At 48.7% G+C, this 19,517-nt stretch overlaps 1 protein-coding gene across 11 annotated transcripts in view; it reads left to right on the forward strand.

Annotated features, from left to right (window-relative positions):
• DLGAP4 (DLG associated protein 4) overlaps positions 1–19,517 on the forward strand; it is a 90,099-nt gene that overhangs the window by 49,249 nt on the left and 21,333 nt on the right. For 9 of the 11 annotated variants that reach the window (XM_024743259.1, XM_024743260.1, XM_024743262.1 and 6 more), the window contains 3 exons: positions 4,455–4,816; positions 7,258–7,346; positions 7,870–8,282. In XM_024743259.1, coding sequence (XP_024599027.1) covers positions 4,455–4,816; positions 7,258–7,346; positions 7,870–8,282 — 864 coding nt within the window. Of the gene's footprint in view, positions 1–4,454; positions 4,817–6,976; positions 7,057–7,257; positions 7,347–7,869; positions 8,283–19,517 lie in introns of those variants that run through there. The other 2 variants (XM_024743261.1, XM_024743270.1) reach the window with 2 other exon arrangements.

Below are 19,517 nucleotides of genomic sequence, written 5' to 3' on the forward strand. Positions count from 1 at the left end.
AGGGCTTCAAATATGAGATGGGACTAGAACCTTGGGTTCTAAAGTGTTGAGAGCCTTCACTATGGCTAAATCTTGATTTTTGGCAACCGAGGGGTTTTTGTAGCGATGATGAGGTTCTTCTTCTTATTCAACAAATATTTATTGAGAGCTTTCTATGCTTGAGATATTACCCTGGGCCCGGGACACGACCTGCTGTGCCAAGACAGACAGAGCCCCCAGCCGCCTCAGGCCTGTAACCATCAACAAGTAAATGCCTCGCTGAGCTGATGACAAATGTGATGGGCGCTCTGATGGAGATCCTGAGTGATGGGAGAGTAGGGAGCAGTCAGGGGAGGCCTCCTAGAAGAAGTGACACTTGAAACATGTGAGGTTCTGAGAGAAGCCTTCCAGGCAGAAAGAACAGCTTGTGTAAAGGCCCCGAGGTGGGAGGAAGTGTGGTGGGCGTGAGGAACACAGACTGCCTGGATTGCCACATTGGAAGGGGCTGGGGGAGGTGTTGGCCTATGTTTCTTGGCATTTCACGCCTGTGAAATGAGAGCTGTCCTGTGGATTCGGGCCCCATCCCCCTGCCCTGGGGGGGACAGTGCTCACAGCTGAGAGATGCCCCGAAATCCTCTCCATTAGTCACACCGCTTGTCTGGCTGTCACCTGTGCCCCAGGAGACATAGAGAATCCAAGATGAGTTTACTTTTTCTTCTTTCACTTCTGGCCATCTGGCCTGGCCTCCTTCTAGTTCACTTTCTCTCTAATGAGTGGCTGCGTCAGCAGGACTCTGGCCTACACAACCCTGAGAGAGAGGCTGGAGGGTTAGTCCTCTGTCCAGACCCTTGGACAGTCACATTATCTCCTGGGTGGGGCAGGTCCCTGCACAGACTGACTCCTCCAGGCCAGTGTTAGCCCCACCACAGGTGGGGACAAGGACCCTGACTGGGGTCACACGGCCTCCGCCAGGCTTAGAGCCCAGTTCTGGGTCCTCATGCTCACTGCCACCCCCTTTAGGGGCATATTCCCCCCCTTAAACATTTTGAGCAGATTAGGGCTTCGCTTTTCTAATCTGGGGCAGAAGACTCCACTGAATCTTTCTTGGGATATTTAGGCCAAACAGACAAACAAATCCTGAAATCCCCAATGAGTCGTGTCTCTGCTGGGCTCTGGTGGTCATGGGCTTCAACGGGCTTCTCTACGTGTCCAGCCCTTGGGGGAGACTGCCCCTGGCTGGTCAGAGAACCAGTCCAGCCTCCCCACCAGTGTCTGGGGAGTGGTAAAATTTTGGCTCACCCCCTGTCCTCCAGGCCTGTCTCCCTCTGTACCAGAAACTAGTCAGAGCCACGCCAGCACTGGGCTGTCTGAGCCTTGACCTCTGTGATGTAGCCTATGTAATCACTCCCTGTGGCCACGCAACTGGTATATGACAGAGCTGGGGTCTGAACTCAGGCTTGTCTGGTTCTCTGCTGCCTTCTGGCTTTTGGATCCTCACTACCAAAGGAATGACTCTCAAATGGTAGAATTTCAGGCAATGGGGAGGAGGGATTCCTAGCAGGAGTCTCCCTTTCAGTCACAGTGAGGGGAGCCTCCATACTTACCCTAAAATGAGAGCATAAATGGGAAAATGCTGTGAGTTAGTCAAGAGCTATGTGAATACGGTGTGCTGTTAGAACTCCTCCACCCCCACTGAACAGATAAAGGTACTAAAAAGTTCACTGGGGGACAGGGACTTTGGTGAGGCATTGTTGGGGCCTGGAAGCCAGGCCCCTGGCTCCTGCCCCTCCTCCTCCAGCTGTCAGGTCTCAGCTTGGATGTGCCCCTGCACACTGGCTCCAGAGTCCAGCAGGATGCTGAGGGGCAAAGTGGTCAGTGAAAGCCTCAGACACCTGCAGCCCCAGCCCAGCAAAGGTGGGGGGAGGCCTGAGGCCCGGGGAGTGGAGTGTGGTGGGCTGTGCAGCCGAACAGATGTGGTTGTCACTTGCTGTTGGCAACTCTGGGCAAGTTATCTAACTTTCTGCGCCTCGTGTGCCTTTAAAATGGGCATAATCATATCCCCACCTCACAGAGTCACCGCGAGGTGTGAATTACAAAGCCATAGAGCTGCTGAGCACAGCTCAGTAAGCGGCCCAGCTTTCGGCTGTCAGCCTGTGCCTTACAACCAGCTGAACACAGGAGCTCATCTTCCAGAGCAGGCCTGTCCCTTTCCACGGGGCAGGGCCCTGGAGGGTCCTTCTCCCGCAGACCGAAGCCCCGCCTCCTGCCCCTGCACCACCCTTCTTGGGTTGGGGAGTCAGAGACTGTGGGTGTGTCTGTCTGGGGGGATCCCTGAGCAGAACTGGGAAATTTGAACAGAGGAGGAACAGTGCTCTTGGCTCTGAGCTCCCAGAGCACTTGGTCACCCAGACTAGGTCAAGCACAAGACACGGCTCCCAGTTCCTGGGCTTTTCTACTGTGGCCTCTATTGCTGTTGAAGTAGTTGTGTCACGGCTGTTTCTCTGCTGATGGGGCTCCTAGCTTTCCTGGACCCCAGTACAGGGCCTGGCTTAATACACGTCTATCAGGTGAACAAACAGATGGATGGGCTTTTTATATTACATTTTTTATTGTTAGGTAATTGTATATAATTTACATACAGTTGTAGGAAATAATACAGAGGGATCCTACGTACCCTTTACCTGGTTTCCCTCAATGGAAAAATCTTGCAAAACTGTAGTATAATTATCATAACCCAAATATTGACATAGGTACAACCCACCAATCTTACTCAGATTTCACCATTTTCACTTGTATCACCTTGTGGTTTTTTAGTTTGATGCAGTTTCACTGCATGTGTAGGTTCATGAATCCACCACCACAGTCAAGATATAGAACTCCCATCCGGGGTCCTCCCTGTCGCCCCTGTATAACCAAGTCCCTCCAGCCTCCCCATCACTCTCTCCCCCTAGTCTCCCCACCAACCACTAATCTGTTCCCATCTCTATAATTAGGTCATTTCAAGAATGCTTTATAAATAGAATCATGTGGTTTGTAACTTTTTGAGATTGCTTTTTCCCTCGGTGTAATTCACTTGAGATTCATCCAAGTAGTTGCTTGTATCAGTGGTTCATTTCTTTTTGTTTCTGAGTGGTGGTCCGTGGTCTGGGCGCACCACAGCCATTCATCCGTTGAGTGGTAGGTCTCTCGGTGAGCTTGTTTCCACTTTGGCCTATATCAAATAAAGCTGCCGTGAACATTCCTATATAAGTTTTTTGTGAATGTGTTATCATTTCTATGGGATAAATGCCCAAGGTGCACTAGTTGGGTTGTATGGTAATTGCATGTTTACTTTTCCATGGTTTTATCATTGTATACTCCCACCAGCCGTGAATGAGTGATTCCAGTTTTCCACATCCTCGCCAACATTTGGTGTTGTCACCGGTTTTTATTTTGGTCATTCTGATGTTTGCGTAGTGATATCTCACAGGAGCAGATGAATGGATTCTGCTGTGCCTTGTCACTGCCCCTGTGGCACTGGGCCTCATTTTGAGGGTTTCCATTGAGCCATCACCATCACTGTGATTGGCAGTCCCTTGAAGGCAAGGCTTAAAGCCACTCCTCTGGCTCCTCTTCTGGCCCGGGCCTCACCCGGGGAGAGGCTCATTTCAGTCCTCACTGGGGAAAGGGCAGTTGGAGTTAAGATGCTGAGAAAAGCCGCTGGATGTGACCCAGCCCCTCACAGCAAGTAGCTACTGCTGTTTGAAAAGCACCTCCTGTTTCAGAACAAAAAGTTCAGCGTTTACGAAGCCAGCTGTGGGCCAGCCCTGGGCCAGATTCAGAATGGGACTCTGAGACACCAACTCCCACCTATGGCGGGTCCTGGTTCCCTGAATCTTGGTGGAGAACAGAGAGTCTGACCGGGCGTGATGGAGTCTTGGGGGAGGTAGACTGGTGTGTGGGGTTTTCACATAACAAGGTGAGGGGTGGGGTGGGAATGGCAAGATGTGGGGAAGGACAGCTGAGCCCTGAAGGATGTGTTGGTCTCTGACCAGACAGGGAGAGGGCATCCAGGCAGAGGAAACAAGGGTGGAGGGAAGGTAGGGTAGGAGGAAAAGACCTGGGCAGGGGAGTGGTAGGTCTCTCGGTGAGCTTGAGGACAAGTGAGGTTAACCATTCCTTAGCTGTCCTGACCGTCACTCTGCTGTCACCATCCAGCCCATGCCCCGGACGGGTAAGACCTTTGTGTGGGACTCAGGTGGAGGGTGTGTTTGGTCCATGTGGGCATCCCCCACTAGGCTTGGCCTTGGCTCAGCATGAAGGTGGGCAGGGCCTGTGTCTGTCTTGGTCATTGCTGTGTCTGACCCCCATTCTCCTGCTCCAGAAATCCTCACCGAGGCCAGAGCTAGGGTCAGGTCAGGTAGAGCCTCAGCCCTGAAAGGGGCTCGAGAGGGCTGGGGCCTCACCTTCTCTCCTGCCCTCTCACCCATCTGCAGGTTCATCATGCCTAGTGGCGTATAAGAAGACCCCGCCACCGGTCCCTCCACGCACCACATCGAAGCCGTTCATCTCCGTCACGGTCCAGAGCAGCACTGAGTCTGCCCAGGACACCTACCTGGACAGCCAGGACCACAAGAGCGAAGTGACGAGCCAGTCCGGCCTGAGCAACTCGTCGGACAGCCTGGACAGCAGTACCCGACCGCCCAGTGTGACACGGGGCGGAGTCACCCCAGCCCCCGAGGTCCCTGAGCCACCCCCAAAACATGCAGCTTTGAAGAGCGAACAAGGGACGCTGACCAGCTCCGAATCCCACCCTGAGGCCATTCCCAAAAGGAAACTGTCGTCTATAGGAATACAAGTAGGGGCCCCTTTCGCACTCTGTCCTCGGCCCACGCCGTGCACCTGCCTGCGTGTAATTACATCTGGTGGAGGCCCACTAGGTCTCTTGGGCAAAGGTGGTTTGTCTGTTTTGGGGGTCGGCCCCAAGTGGCCAGACCAAATTCCACCCATAGTCACGTCTTCCTCACGTTCGCCCGAACATGCTGCGGGCTCTGCAGCTGTGGGCAGGTGTCCCTGCTCCAACGATGGGTTGTCCCAGTGAATGTAGTTACACTCAGCCAGCCATCTCCTGTCCACTGTTTGCCTGTCCACTGTCTGTCTGTTCACTCCACCCTTTGCCCTGGCAGCTGACGCGTGGGAGGCGGGACTGGCCTAACAGTTCTCTGATCCAAGGTCAGCTCCGGTGCGGAGGCCACAGCCCCGCCTGGCGGTGGGAGCAGCGTGGAGCGTAGACGTCGAGGGCCAGGGGCCCAGGACTCAGGGCCCTGGAGCCTTGGGGGTTGCTCAAGGGGAACTTTGCCCAGAGCCCTCTCGGGCCTTGGGGACAGGTAGGTTGCTTGAGGTGCCAGGCCCATGTCAAATTGAGAAGTGGGATGTCGGTCCCAGTGCATCCCTCTGTGAGAAAGGATCCAGGCAGATAATTCCCCGGGACCAAGTGGCCAAAGCCAGCAGACCCTTCAGGAAGCCAGGCTCACTGTGCGCCCATGGCCAGGGCACACAGCAGGGCAGGGTGCGCCAGCTTCCCCTCCACTGCTTCACTGCACCTCCTGCATGCACTTAACATCAGTAATCTGCCTGCTGTTAGCTGAGTGGGGAAAACTTGGGCCCTGCCTTGCAGCTTTCAAGAGTTGCTCTAAATCCAGACTAAAGTGGAGCATACTCAGGGCAGGGAGGGAGGGCAGCTACAGTGAGCTAAGAGCTTGTGGGAGGCAGAGCCCCTCCAAACCCAGAGGGCGATCAAGGAGGTCCAGCTGGTGTGCACTGTGGCTTAGATTGGACAGGATCTCCGTTTCCCCAGCCACCCCTGCGCAGTGGGGCATGGCCGAGTAGATGACAAAGCACCAAAATTACAGAAGGAACATGGGACTCAAAGGGGGGCAGAATGGACCAGAGATGGCTCACTGGCCGATTTCTTGCACTTGCCTCTTGGAGAGGAAAAATTTGGGCACATATACAAGAAGAAAGTTGGCCAAGAGACTATTCAGTTTTCTGGGCTCCTTCATAAGGGGTCCGGCCCCTGTCCTGTACAGCTCTCAGGAGAAACTAAGGAATACAGAAAATAGTCTAGTCCCAGGGTCTTTGTTTGGGCAGCCCCACCCTCTCCTTGGCCAAACCGGATGTTCTTATCTTTCCAGAAGACCTGAGAGAGTTAGACTCACCCTGATCCTTTCACTCGGCAGTTCACACAGGGCTGAGTACTCTGACTCTTGGGCCCATCCAGGCTGCTCCCCCGGGTTCACCCCACCCCCACTCCATGCTCTCCAGGCAGCTTCTTGAGATCCGGTGATATTGCATCCTCTGAGCTGGCTCTTGCTGAAGGAGAAATGCAGCTGCACCCCCCTGGCAAGGAGGAGCCTGGTGCTCAGTCCCTGCCCGGGAAAGCCTCCCTGGCCTCTATGAAGCCAAGAGACGAGAGTCTCCTATTTCCAAGGACACCCCTACAACTCTCGTCCCACCCCTTGGTGCCTCGAGCCCTGGGTCAAGTGTGTGTTCTCCCTCATTCATGAGCGGTGGCGGAGGGGCTGACCTGGCTGCTCTGTGGCCATGTACCTCTGTCCCGGAAAAGAAAGGTAGGCCCAAGGAAAAGAAAGGTAGGCCCAAGGCATCACTGGTATAGAGAAAGAGTGCCAGCTTTGCACGTGGCTCCCCTGGCCCATCCAGCGCTGAAGGTAACCTCAGCCAAGTGTGATCGAGGCCCAGGGCTGGCATTCCATAGGGCCCAGGGACTTGGCCGGCTCTTGCCTTGGTTGCAGCTTTCAAATCCAGAACTGCTGTCCGAGGTGTGCCCCTAGTGCCGGCGCCTCCAGCCTGCCCTTCACCTGCAGGGTTGGGGGAGCGATCTTTGCCTCGAGACAGCCCCGCTTCAACTACACCAGATAACGGCTGTGGCTTTGTGTGTGTGTGTTTTCTTTCTCTTTCGTTGTCCTTTTTTTTTTTCTTCTCTCTGATGCGTGTGAAGGAGAGGACTAGAAGGAACGATTCCCACCTCTCGGAGGACAACGGACCCAAAGCGATCGATGTGATGGCACCCTCCTCAGAGTAGGGAAAGCCAGTCATCTCCACCCCATCCAAACCTGGTCTGGCCTCGGGCCCACGTGCAGTGTCCGCATGCCTCGTGTCTGTCTGTCCACACGTCCGTTTGCGTCGTCCCACTAACGTGAATTTCAGCAGCAAGTGTGGTGTTTGTTCTTTATTTTTGTCTTTGTCTCCGTGCCGTTGCTGTCGTTGTCCTTCAATAAGGTTGACTGCATTCAGCCGGTGCCAAAAGAGGAGCCCAGTCCCGCTACCAAATTCCAGTCCATCGGGGTTCAGGTAGAGGACGACTGGCGGTAAGTGGCACCGAGGTGTTGGCTGCCTCTCCCCTCTCCTCTCCCTCCCTCTGCTCTCCCCTCTCCTGCGCCTTCTCCTCCTGCTCTCCCTAACCCACTTCTCCTTGCTGGATTTCTAGTAACCGAGCTGGGTTTGGGGTGCGGGCGGTGGCCCAGGTGTGGGAGGCTGGGCGGGCGGGCGTGCTCGCTCAACGAGCGCTTGCTCTGTGAGATTAATCAGCCACGGGGGCCGAGGCCGGGTGGAGACATGGCCTGGCACCCCGATGTTGGTGGGCGTCCTGGCCCCAGTGCAGTAAACAGGCAACCTTATGACCTTGTCTGTGTGTGTGTGCGTGTGGGCGGGGTGGGGGCTGAGCAGAGAATGAGACGGGGGCTGTGGGACCCGCTTCAGGCGCATGGTGAGCAGACGATGCATCCGTTTCTCTGTCTCCCGTGTGTCCGGGTCGGGGTGGCCTCTGGTCTCTGGCCCTCTGGGTGACTCACCCCTTACTGTCCCCACCCCCACTCCACCCCGCACCCTCAGAAGCACTGCCCCCTCTCACAGCATGTCCTCCCGACGGGACACCGACTCGGATACCCAGGATGCCAACGACTCGAGCTGTAAGTCATCTGAGAGGAGCCTCCCGGACTGCACCCCACACCCCGACTCCATCAGCATCGATGCCGGCCCCCGGCAGACCCCCAGGATTGCCCAGATCAAGCGCAACCTCTCCTATGGAGACGACAGCGACCCTGCCTTAGAGGCATCCTCGCTGCCCCCGCCCGACCCCTGGCTGGAGACGTCCTCCAGCTCCCCCGCGGAGCCAGCACAGCCAGGTGCCTGCCGCCGGGACGGCTACTGGTTCTTGAAGCTGCTTCAGGCAGAAACGGAGCGGCTGGAAGGCTGGTGCTGCCAGATGGACAAGGAGACCAAAGAGAACAGCCTCTCTGAAGAAGGTGGGTGCTGTGAGGCCGGCCCCGGGGGCGGGGCGGGAGGGGTGCGGGTGCCAGCCCCAGCCTCCGAGGTGGGGGTGGGGGTTCTTAGGTTCTCTTCCTGGGTCGGTTGTGATTCCACCCCTTACTCTCATTCTTTCCTTTCTTCCATCCATCCACCGACCCAACCAAACCTTTTTCCAGAAAGGATTTACGGCAGCAGCTGCTAGTTGCACTGGCTGTGGGGTCAGCAGCCCCCGGGTTGGAATCCTAGCTCTTCCCTTACTAGTGAAGTGATCTTGGGCAGGTGCCTTGAGCCTCAGTTTCCTTACCTGTAACGTGGAGATAATCCTACCCTCTGATGCGGCGGTGCATGTTCAGGGCCCGACGAAGTGATGGACACAGAAAGTTGGCACCATAATTATGCCTTTGGCGGCTCCTTATTGAGCACCTACTGTGTACCAAGCGCCAGGGATCTAACTGTGAACCTCAGCAGGGTGTGAAGAACTATGAATGGGTTAGACAGAAGTCATCTACTTTCCCACTTAAGCTTCTGTCTATACCATGCCTGTTTCCAAAAATTCCCCCGAGAAATTAGAGAATAGTTCTAGAAAGAGCTAGAAATATGTAGGGAGCCTAGATTCACAGGTGTTTGATACAGGGGAAGGGTGGTTTGGAGGCAGGCCCCTGGGAAGCTCCGGCCCCTAGATGGCTCCCCTTCACAGACCGTGCAGGAAGTACAGGTCTCCGGAGTATCCAGAAGGGATGGAGCCAGCATCCCACCGACCCCTGGTGGGGCAGGGCCTGAGGAAACCACCCCTTGATGACTCAGAGGCCCTGTTTTCACTCTCTCTAGGCCAGTCCCCAGCTTTGATGTCACACCCACTGGTGTGCAGGGAACTGTTGTGAGGTATATACCTAACAACCTTTTACAATACTAGTATTTACAAAATCAGAGCAGAGGCAAGGATCAGAGAGAGCACTAAATGGCTTCTAACAGAAACCATCCAGCCCTCTGCCCTTCCTCAGCCTTCCCCACTTTCAGCTCTCATCAACTGTGTATTCTGGTATTTACCTTCATATTTCTTTTTCATTTTTAAGTGGGATTACCTTTTATTTCCTCTCAAATTAATCATTATGTATTGATCTCTACTATAATAATAGCTCAGTATTTAGCTCTGTCACCTCTGCTTCCTGTGCCCCACCCTCTGTATATTACATCAGTTTGAGGTTAAAAAACAACCAATATTTCTGTTTGCTATGAGCATGTAAATGCTGTTCACTGCAGAGCCTTGTAGTATATTAATGATTTCATGTTCTTATACATTTTGTTTTTCCTAGAATGAATGGTTGCCTCACTTTTTTATACACTTTATTTTCTAAGCTCCTATTTGTAATTTTTTTCACATGCTCCACCAGATTGGCCAGCCCCTCATCAATATTATTTTCCAGGTGTGCAAACGTATCAGATAATCTCATGATCTCCTATTTTTCCTGGTGCCCTCTGTCCTCTGCCCTGATCTGGCCAGCTTGATTTCTGGGCCTGCTGCCAGGCTGCTGTCCAGAGACTTCCCTTTTCGTCACCTGGGACTGCCCTTGGCTACTTTACTGTGATGGACACCCTGCTTTTTTGGACAACGTGGTCTTCCGCTTTCCTGGTTTTAGCCCCTCGCTTTACGGGAGCACACCTTCAGTTGGAGATCAATTTTTGGAAACTATGTCTTTATTCAGACCTCATGTAGTTTGGCTGGGTGTAAAGAAAATAGTAAATACAAATTATTTTTGTATATAAATATAGATATAATTTATATATAAATATTAAAATAAAGTTGAAAGTAACTTTCCCTCAGAATCTTAAGGAGGCCGTATTATGTTTAGCTTCCATTACTTGCGATGAAAAGTTTGAGGCCATTCCAGGTCTCAGTCCTTTGTATTATTTTATCTCTGGAAGCTGTTAGGATCTGTTAGGATCTTCACTTTTACCTCTCTTATGAAATTTCTCAGTGATGTGCCCTGGAATGGGTCTCTGTGCCAGTAGTTAATAGGCCACTTTTATGTGGAGACTCAGGTCTTTTGTTTCTTGCAGAAATAGTCTTGAATTAATTTTTTTAAATAATTTCCTCACTTCCACTTGTTCTGTTTTCTCTGTCCGAAATTCCTGTCACTCACATGTTGGATCTGCTGAGTTGATCCTGTCTCTGATCTTTTCTTTCTCTTATCTTTTTGTTGTCTCTCTTTCTGGGAGGCTTTCTTTTTTTTCCCACGCTATAACAACTTTATTGAGATATAATTCACATGCCATAAAATTTGCCCTTTTAAAGTATATAGTTCAGTGGCAGTTAGTACACTCATAATGTTGTGCAACCATCACTGTTATCTAGATTCTGAACCTTTCCATCACTCCAAAAAGAAACCCCGTGACCATAAGCAGTCACTCCTCATCCCCTCCTCCCCACTAGCTCTTAGCAACCACTAATTCTGTCTCCGTGGATTTGCCTATTCTGGACATTTATGTAAATGGAGTCATACAGTATGATTGTATGACAGGTCTTTTGTGTCTGGCTTCTTTTGCTGCATGTTTTTAAGGTTCATCCATGTTGTAGCATGTATCAGTTCTTCATTCCTTATTGTGGAGTAATATTCCGTTTTATGGATAATACTACATTTTATTTATACATTTATCTGTTGGTGGACATTTGAGTTGTTTCCACTTTTGGGCTAGTATGAATAATGCTGCTGTGCACATTTGTGTACAGGTGTTTGTGTGGATCTATGTTCATTTCCTTTGGGTATATAAGTAGGAGTGGAATTGCTGGGTCATATGATAATTCTGTGTTTAACTTTTTGAGGAACCTGCTAAACTCTTCCACAGTGGCTGCACCATTTAACATTCCCACCAGCAGCACACGAAGGTTCTAATTTCTCCACATCCTCACCAACACTTGTAACTATTGCTCTTTTTGATTATAGCCATCATGGTGGGTATAGTAGTACCTCACTGTGGTTTTTGTTTTTTTGTGGGTTTTTTTGCGGTACGCGGGCCTCTCACCGTTGTTGCCTCTCCCATTGCGGAGCACAGGCTCCGGACACGCAGGCTCAGCGGCCATGGCTCACGGGCCCAGCCGCTGTGCGGCATGTGGGATCCTCCTGGACCGGGGCACGAACCCGCCTCCCCTGCATGGGCAGGCGGACTCTCAACCACTGCGCCACCAGGGAAGCCCCTCACTGTGGTTTTGATTTGAGTTTCCATGGTGGCTAATAAAGTATAGCATCTTTGCAAGTGCTATTTGTGTATCTTTTTTTGGAGAAATCTGTTGAGTTTGAGAGGTTTTCTTGAATTTATCTCTAAACTCTGTACATCAGATGTTTACTACAACCATTCGTATAAGAGCTCTTTCTTACTCTGTTCCTTTTTTCATAATATTTTGTCCTTGTTTTATGGATAGAGTATCTTCTCTACCTTTTTAAGATTTACATATATATTTAAGTTTTCATGTGTCCCTGTGTTGTCTCTGTTTCCTTTAGGCTCCTTTTTTCTATGTGTCTTTTTGGGTTGGAGTCTTTCCTGGAATGTCCAGTGATCTTTAGTTGTTTATTCATATTAAAAGTGAGGAACTAACTCAGGGGTAGGAAGGGATGGAGTAGAAGATTTCTGTTTTGGTTGTAAGCCTAGTAGTTCCACTTGCTGTTTTTTAATTTTATGATTTAATTTAAAATAAAACTTTGGAATTCCCTGGCAGTCCAGTGGTTAGGACTCGGCACTTTCGCTGCTGTGGCTCAGGTTCAGTCCCTGATTGGGGAACTAAGATCCCGAAAGCTGTGCGGCGCAGCCAAAATATTAAAATTAAATAAAGGACTTACCTGGTGGTGCAGTGGTTAAGAATCTGCCTGCCAATGCAGGGGACACGGGTTCGAGCCCTAGTCTGGGAAGATCCCACATGCTGTGGAGCAGCTAAGCCCCTGTGCTACAACTACTGAGCCCACATGCCACAACTACTGGAGCCTGTGCTCTGCAACAAGAGAAGCCACTGCAATGAGAAGCCCACGCACCACAACGAAGAGTAACCCCCACTCACCGCAACTAGAGAAAGCCCACATGCAGCAGCAAAGACCCAAAGCAGCCAAAAATAAATAAAATTAATTTATAAATTGCATGTTATGTTCTTTAAAAAAATTAAACATAATAAAATAAAACTTAATTTTAGAGTTAGCAAAAGGAAACTATATAATATAAAAATAGCAAAAGTCATGGTAATATACTGGTATGTTGATAATATATGGTAATAACATCAAAAATGAAGACATAATTATTTAACTATCATGATAAAAACTCTTTGGGACTTCCCTGGTGGTGCAGTGGTTAAGAATCCGCCTGCTAATGCAGGGGACACGGGTTCGAGCCCTGGCCCGGGAAGATCCCACATGCTGTGGAGCAACTAAGCCCATGCGCCACAACTACTGAGCCTGCGCTCTACAGCCTGTGAGCCACAACTACTGAAGCCCACACGCCTAGAGTCTGTGCTCCGCAACAAGAGAAGCCACCACAATGAGAAGTCTGCGCACCTCAACGAAGAGCAGCCCCCGCTCACCGCAACTAGAGGAAGCCTGCATGGAGCAACGAAGACCCAATGCAGCCAAAAATAAATAAATAAATAAAATAAATTGATAAGGAAATAAAAAGAATGGCATTATTTTAAAAAACCTCTTTAATAGCAGAATAAAACTCATAATGTACAAGATTTTGTTTGAATACCTCTGTTCAAGTCTTTTGAGTACATACATAGGAGTGGAATTGCTAGATCATGTGGTAATTCTATGTTTAACTTTTTTCCATTTTTTTATTGTGGTAAAATATATATAACGTAAAATTTTCCATTCTAACCACTTTTAAGTGCATAATTCAGTGGCATTACTTATATTCACAATGTTGTATATTACCAACATCTATTTCCAAAACTTTTTTATCACCCCAAATATTCTGTTTCCGTTAAGCAATAATTCCCCATTCCCTTCTCCACCCAGTCCCTGGTAACCTCTAATCTACTTTCTGTCTCTATGAATTTCCCTATTCTAGATCTTTCATGTAAGTGGGAAGATACAGTGTTTGTCCTTTTGTGTCTGGCATATTTTCGAGGTACATCCATATGTTGTAGCATATCAGAACTTTATTCCTTTTTATAGCTGAATAATATTCCATTGTATGTAAATACCACATTTGTTTGGTCCATTCGTCTGTTGATGGACACTTGGGTTATTTCCACCTTTCAGCTACTGTGAATAATGCTACAGTGAACACGATATGAGAATCTGTTTCAGTCCTATTTTCAGTTCTTTTGGGTTTAAACCTAAGAATGGAATTGCTGGGTCACATGGTAATTAATTCTATGTCTAGCTTTTTGAGGAATCGCCAATGTTTTCCACAGCAGTTGCACCATTTTACATTCCCACCAACAATGCATAAGCGTTCCCATTTCTGTATATCTTTGCTAACACTTGTTATTTTCCATCTTTTAAAAAAATTATAGCCATCCTAGTAGGTATAAAGTGGTATCTCATTGTCCTTTTAAAAAGATTTTTATTTATTTTTAAATTATTATTATTTTTTTACAGCTGCGTCGGGTCTTAGTTGTGGCATGCGGGATCTTTCATTGCAGCACACGGGCTCTTCAATGCAGTGTACGGGCTTCTCTCTAGTTGGTTCTTACGGGTTTTTTTCTTCTCTAGTTGTGATGTGTAGGCTCTGTAGTTTGCGGCACGTGGGCTCTAGTTGAGGTGCTGGAGCTCAGTAGTTGTGGCACGGGATTAGTTGCCCTGCAGCATGTGGGATCTTAGTTCCCTGACCAGGGATTGAACCCACATCCCCTGCATTGGAAGGTGAATTCTTAACCACTGGACCACCAGGGAAGTCCCCATTGTCATTTTGATTTGCATTTCCCTAATGACTGATGCTGAGCCTCTTTTCATGTTCCTATTGGTCATTTGTATATCTTCGGAGAAACATCTATTCAGTCTATTTAATTGGGTTGTTTGTCTTTTTGTTGTAGAGTTTAGGAGTTCTTTACATATTCTGGATAATAGGCCCTTGTCAAATATATGATTTGTAAATATTTTCTCCCATTCTGTAGGTTGTCTTTTCACTTTCTTCATAGTGTCCTTTGATGTGCAAGTCTTTAATTTCGATAAAGTCCAATTTATCTATATTTCATTTATTGCTGTGCTTCCATTTATTTTTAAAACTATGAGTATATATTAATTTAATAAAAATTAAAATTAGGACAAAAAAACAATTGAAGCAGTGAGAGACTAACTGGCAGCTCTGTGGGCAGGGCTTCTATAGACACCTTCTCAGAAAACTGGTTTTAAATAACATACAGTAAAAATTATATCCAGGGCTTCTCTGGTGGCACAGTGGTTAAGAATCTGCCTGCCAATGCAGGGGACACGGGTTCGAGCCCTGGTCTGGGAAGATCCCACATGCTGCAGAGCAACTAAGCCTGTGCGCCACAACTACTGAGCCTGTGCTCTAGAGCCCACAAGCCACAACTACTGAGCCCATGCACCACAACTACTGAAGCCCACACGCCCAGAGCCTGTGCTCTGCAGCAAGAGAAGCCACCTAACAAGAAGGCCACGCATCATAATGAAGAGTAGCCCCCACTCGCCACAGCTAGAGAAAAGCCCATGTGCAGCAACAAAGACCCAACACAGCCAAAAATAAAAATAATTAATTAAAAAATACTATATCAGGGCTTCCCTGGTGGCGCAGTAGTTAAGAATCCACCTGCCAATGCAGGGGACACGGGTTCGAGCCCTGGGCCGGGAGGATTCCACATGCCACAGAGCAACTAAGCCCATGTACCACACTACTGAGCCTGAGCTCTAGAACCCACGTGCCACGACAGCTGAAGCCCACGCGCCTAGAGCCCTGTGCTCCGCAACAAGAGAAGCCACCACAATGAGAAGCCCGTGCACCGCAACGAAGACCCAACGCAGCCAAAATTAAATAAATTAATTAATTTTAAAAATTATATCAAGATAACAAAGGGAACCAATTACATTAATATGCAGTTTCTAAAATAGTGAATAAATTTGTGATATGATAATACTATATATACTTCTTTGTTAAGGCATTAAGTAATACAGTCTAGCAGTCAGTCTAAAATTACTATAATTTTAAAGTAATGATGACAGTAAACATTATTTCAAGATAACTGTGACCACTGTAATGTGATACGAAATTATCTTTGATTTCTATTGGTGACAATGTGACAGGTTCTGCTGACATTGAACTAAAGTGGTTTGTTGCCCATCTAAGTTTAAGGGCGTCCTGCTTTAGGGTGATTGGGTGACAAACTGGCCTTTGCCTTAGAAGATCTTGAAATGTCAGTATCTTTTCTCTAGAATCCTTCAGAATCTTCTTCAGAAAAGAATCCTCTAGTTTCTTTGGGGGCATGTGTCTGGTTGCTGGCATTCCAGGTGCAGGGTAGAGGGAGGGAACTCGCAGACTATCATTCACTCCATGCTGTCTGCCATTGACCCTGCTTGGTGGCCTAGGGTCAGAGCATCTAGAGCAGCGCTATTTGGTAAAAATATAATGTGAGCCACGTGCTTTAAATGTTCTAGGAGCTGCATTTAAAAAGCAAAAAGAAATAGGTGAAAATAATTTTTGTGAGTTATCTCACACAGTATGTCCAAAATAGTAGTGTTTCAACATACAGAATTATTGAGGTGTTACATTCCTTTTCATGCTAAGTACTTAAAATCCAGTGCATATTTTACTTTATTGTACATCTCAATCCAGAGAAACAACGTTGCCGGTGCTCGCTTGCTGCAAATGGCCGGGGGCCTTTGTATTGGACAGCGCAGATGAGGAGAATAAACCTGGGTGGGCATGCGCGGATACCTTAGTGACTCAGTGTTGGTGCAGCAGGTTAAACTTCTCTGTACTACACTTAATTCTAATTCTTTCTGGATTGAGAAGATGCTTACCTGCTAAGCATATGTCACGTCAAACAGTATTGGTATTACCTTCCTGTAATATCATGGGGGGAGGGGTGCTCTTTCAACATGATGACATTTCTTAATAAGCAGCCCTCAACCCCTGCTGTTGAACCCAACCTCTGGATGGAGCCCTTTTCACAGCCCTACATCAGTGACTATAACTTAAAGATAAATGTAGTCACATTGCTCTGTCCCTTAGATTCAAGATAAGTATTCTGACTGCTCAGGTAAATCAGTAACACCCATGCGGGTGGCTGCATCTCTTGAGTGGATTTTGTGTTATACCACCATCCATCTCCAGAACTTTTCATCTTCCCAAACTGACACTCTGTACCTATTAAATGCTAACTCCCCATTCTACCTCTCCCAGCCCTTGGCAACCACCATTCTACTTTCTGTCTCTGAATCTGACTACTCTGGGTCCCTCATACAAGTGGAATCATACGGTCTTTGTCCTTCTGTGAGTGGCTTATTTCACTTAGCATAATGTCCTCAAGATTCATTCATGTTACAGCTTGTATCAGAATTTCGTTACTTTTTAAGGCTGAGTAATATTCTATTGTATGGAGAGACCACATTTTGCTTATCCATTCATGTGTCCATGGATGCTTGGGTTGCTTCCATCTTTTTGTCTGTTGTGAATAATGACATTTCCTATCTCTTAGGACCACAATTCTTCGTTGACACCACCATGCTTTCTGATCAAATTGTGTACGTCCACCCAAGGCCCTGTCTGACTTATGGCCACAAGTTTTAATGTCACTGTTCTTACATATGTGGAAGAGCTTCACCAAGGAGGTACCTCAAGGAGACCATGATACCTTCATATCGTGCAGAAGCTTGGAGGATATTTACAGGCAGGGGGAGAGGACAGGGATTCCAGAAGCAGGAAGGGCAGGGCAGGTCCAGGAATCACAAGTGAAAAGGAAGGGGTGGGAAGAGGGGGATGGTGGGTCACAAGAGTAGGAAGCTGACTGAGACGGGCCTCAAATATCAGATCAAAGTATTGGGCATTACCCTCCAGGCAGGGGAGAGCAGCTGGGGGATCTGAAGCAACAGTGAGATGGTCAGATTTTCTTTTTAGAAAGATCACCCTTGATTGCTGTGTGGAAAAGGCTTTGGAAACAGGGAGACCAGGGTGGTGGGGTGGAAGAGGAAGGAATGGATAAACAAGAAATTTTCTGAACGTTCTGAATGGACCGGCTAAAGGGGCACAGGGTTGGAGTCAGGTGAATCCCTCCAGCTTCCCTGGTTTGGGCCACAGGTGGATGGAGAGGTCATCAACTTGAAAGAGGGAGGCGGAGGCAGGGCGTGCTTTGGCTGGATAAGGAGGGGCTCTTGGGGAAGCAAGATTACAGAGGTCAGGTTGTGCAGATGTCTTTCTTGCTGTTGAAGGAGATGCGGATGAAATGAACGCTTCAGCGTAGTCTGTGGGAACTCCTGTGGCCAGGGGGTTGATCAGGATCGTTCCAGAGTGAGTGGAGAATCAGAGAGCCTTGAACGCTGGGCCGCCTGCCATGAGCCAGCACTCGGCATTCATCGTCTTGTTTACCCCCGGCTATCCAGTGAGGTTGGAGCTATTAGAATCGTGTCTTGAAACAAACAATTGGAGGTGAAGTGCTCTGCCACTCAACAGCTGTGTGACCTTGGGCACATCTGAGCCTGCTTCCCCCCATTGTTCAGTGGCGATAATGACCCCACCCTCAGCCTGTGGTGGGGATAAGATGAGACCCTGTGTATGCGGAGTGCTTGGTGGTGAATGGCAGCAGCCGTGCCTGCTGCAGCTGCTGTCACCATCACCCTAATTTGTGGATAGACGCAGCCCAGGCCAGGAGCTGAAAAGGCCACACCTCTAGCCTCAGTGCTGGGAGATGAGAGGTGAACAAAGGTAGACATAGAGCTAGCAGCCTGAGGGAAGGGGCCTGCCATCCCATTTCCCCAGCTCTGGCGAGGAAGGAAACTAAGAGACCTTGGGCGAGTCACCTCAGTTCTCCAGGCCTCCACTTCCTCACCTGTGAATTGGGTGGACCAATACCAACCCCACAGGACTGTGTATTAATGTAAGATTAGAAACACAAAGCCCTTGGCAAGAACCCAAGAGGTGGTAGCATTTATTACAGTTCTTGTCGTTAATGTTGATGTTAGTATTACTAGAAACAGGCATTGTAGCCTCCTCCACTTTCACCAGTGGGCAGTTCTGAGTGCAGGTCTCCTTTTTAGGACCTCCCCTAAAGAACTAGTTTGTGTGTAGAGGCGTATACAAGGATGTCTTTGCTGTATTATTTGTAATAAAGCAGGCCCCTCACTGCCTATCACTAAGTGTTCAGTTACCTTTGTTGCATAAAAAGTGACCTCAAACTTAGTGACATAAAACAACCAGCATTTTATTATGGTTATGGCTATAACAGGAGGTCAGCAGTTCAGGAGGAGCATGGCAAGAACATCTCACCTCTGCTCCAAGATGTCTGGGGCCTCAGCTGGGATGACTCAGGGCCTGATATCCGAGGGAAGGAATTACCTGAAGGTAGTTCACTCACATGCCTGGTGCCTAGACCAGAGTGACCTAAAGACCAGGACTGCTTGCCGGAGCCCCTGTGTAGGTCTTCTCCACGGGACTTTGCTTCCTCACAGGCAGCCTCGGGGCAGTCAGACTTCTTACCTGTTGGCTCCGGGCTCCAGGCTAACAAGGCTGCCTTGCCTTTGATGACCTCGCCTCAGAACTCACCTGGGATCTCTACCGCTGTATTTTACTGGCGACAAGAAGTCACAAGCCCACCCAGGTTCAAGGATGGGGAGAATTAGACCCCGCCTCTTGATAGGGGAGTGTCAGGGTTCTAGAAGAACTCGAGAGACAGGAGACACTGCTGGGGTCATCTTTGGAAAATACAGTCTGCCACAATACAGAACCAGTTCAATCTAATATGCGGCAGTTACGAAGAGCGCTTTTACTACTGAACAGTATGTTGTGAAGTTCTGTCTAGTTTGACGCATACAGATCTGCTTCAGTTTGGTTAAATTCTGTGAAGTGTTCAGTGAGATACATGAAATACTGCATTTTCTTTGCCCACGTTCCTGACGATGGATGTTTAGGTGTTTTCAGGGTTTTATCAGCATCTTGGCACATGTCTTTCTTGGCATCATATGTGAGAGAATCTCTCTAGGATACTTACCTTCCTTGGACAGAATTGCTGGATGGATGGAAACACATTTTATATTTTAATCAGTTCTGCCTGATCGCTCTCCAAAGGTTATACCAGT

The sequence above is a fragment of the Neophocaena asiaeorientalis genome, unplaced genomic scaffold, assembly GCF_003031525.2.
Source record: "Neophocaena asiaeorientalis asiaeorientalis breed wild unplaced genomic scaffold, Neophocaena_asiaeorientalis_V1.1 scaffold82, whole genome shotgun sequence".
Classification (NCBI taxonomy): Eukaryota; Metazoa; Chordata; class Mammalia; order Artiodactyla; family Phocoenidae; genus Neophocaena; species Neophocaena asiaeorientalis.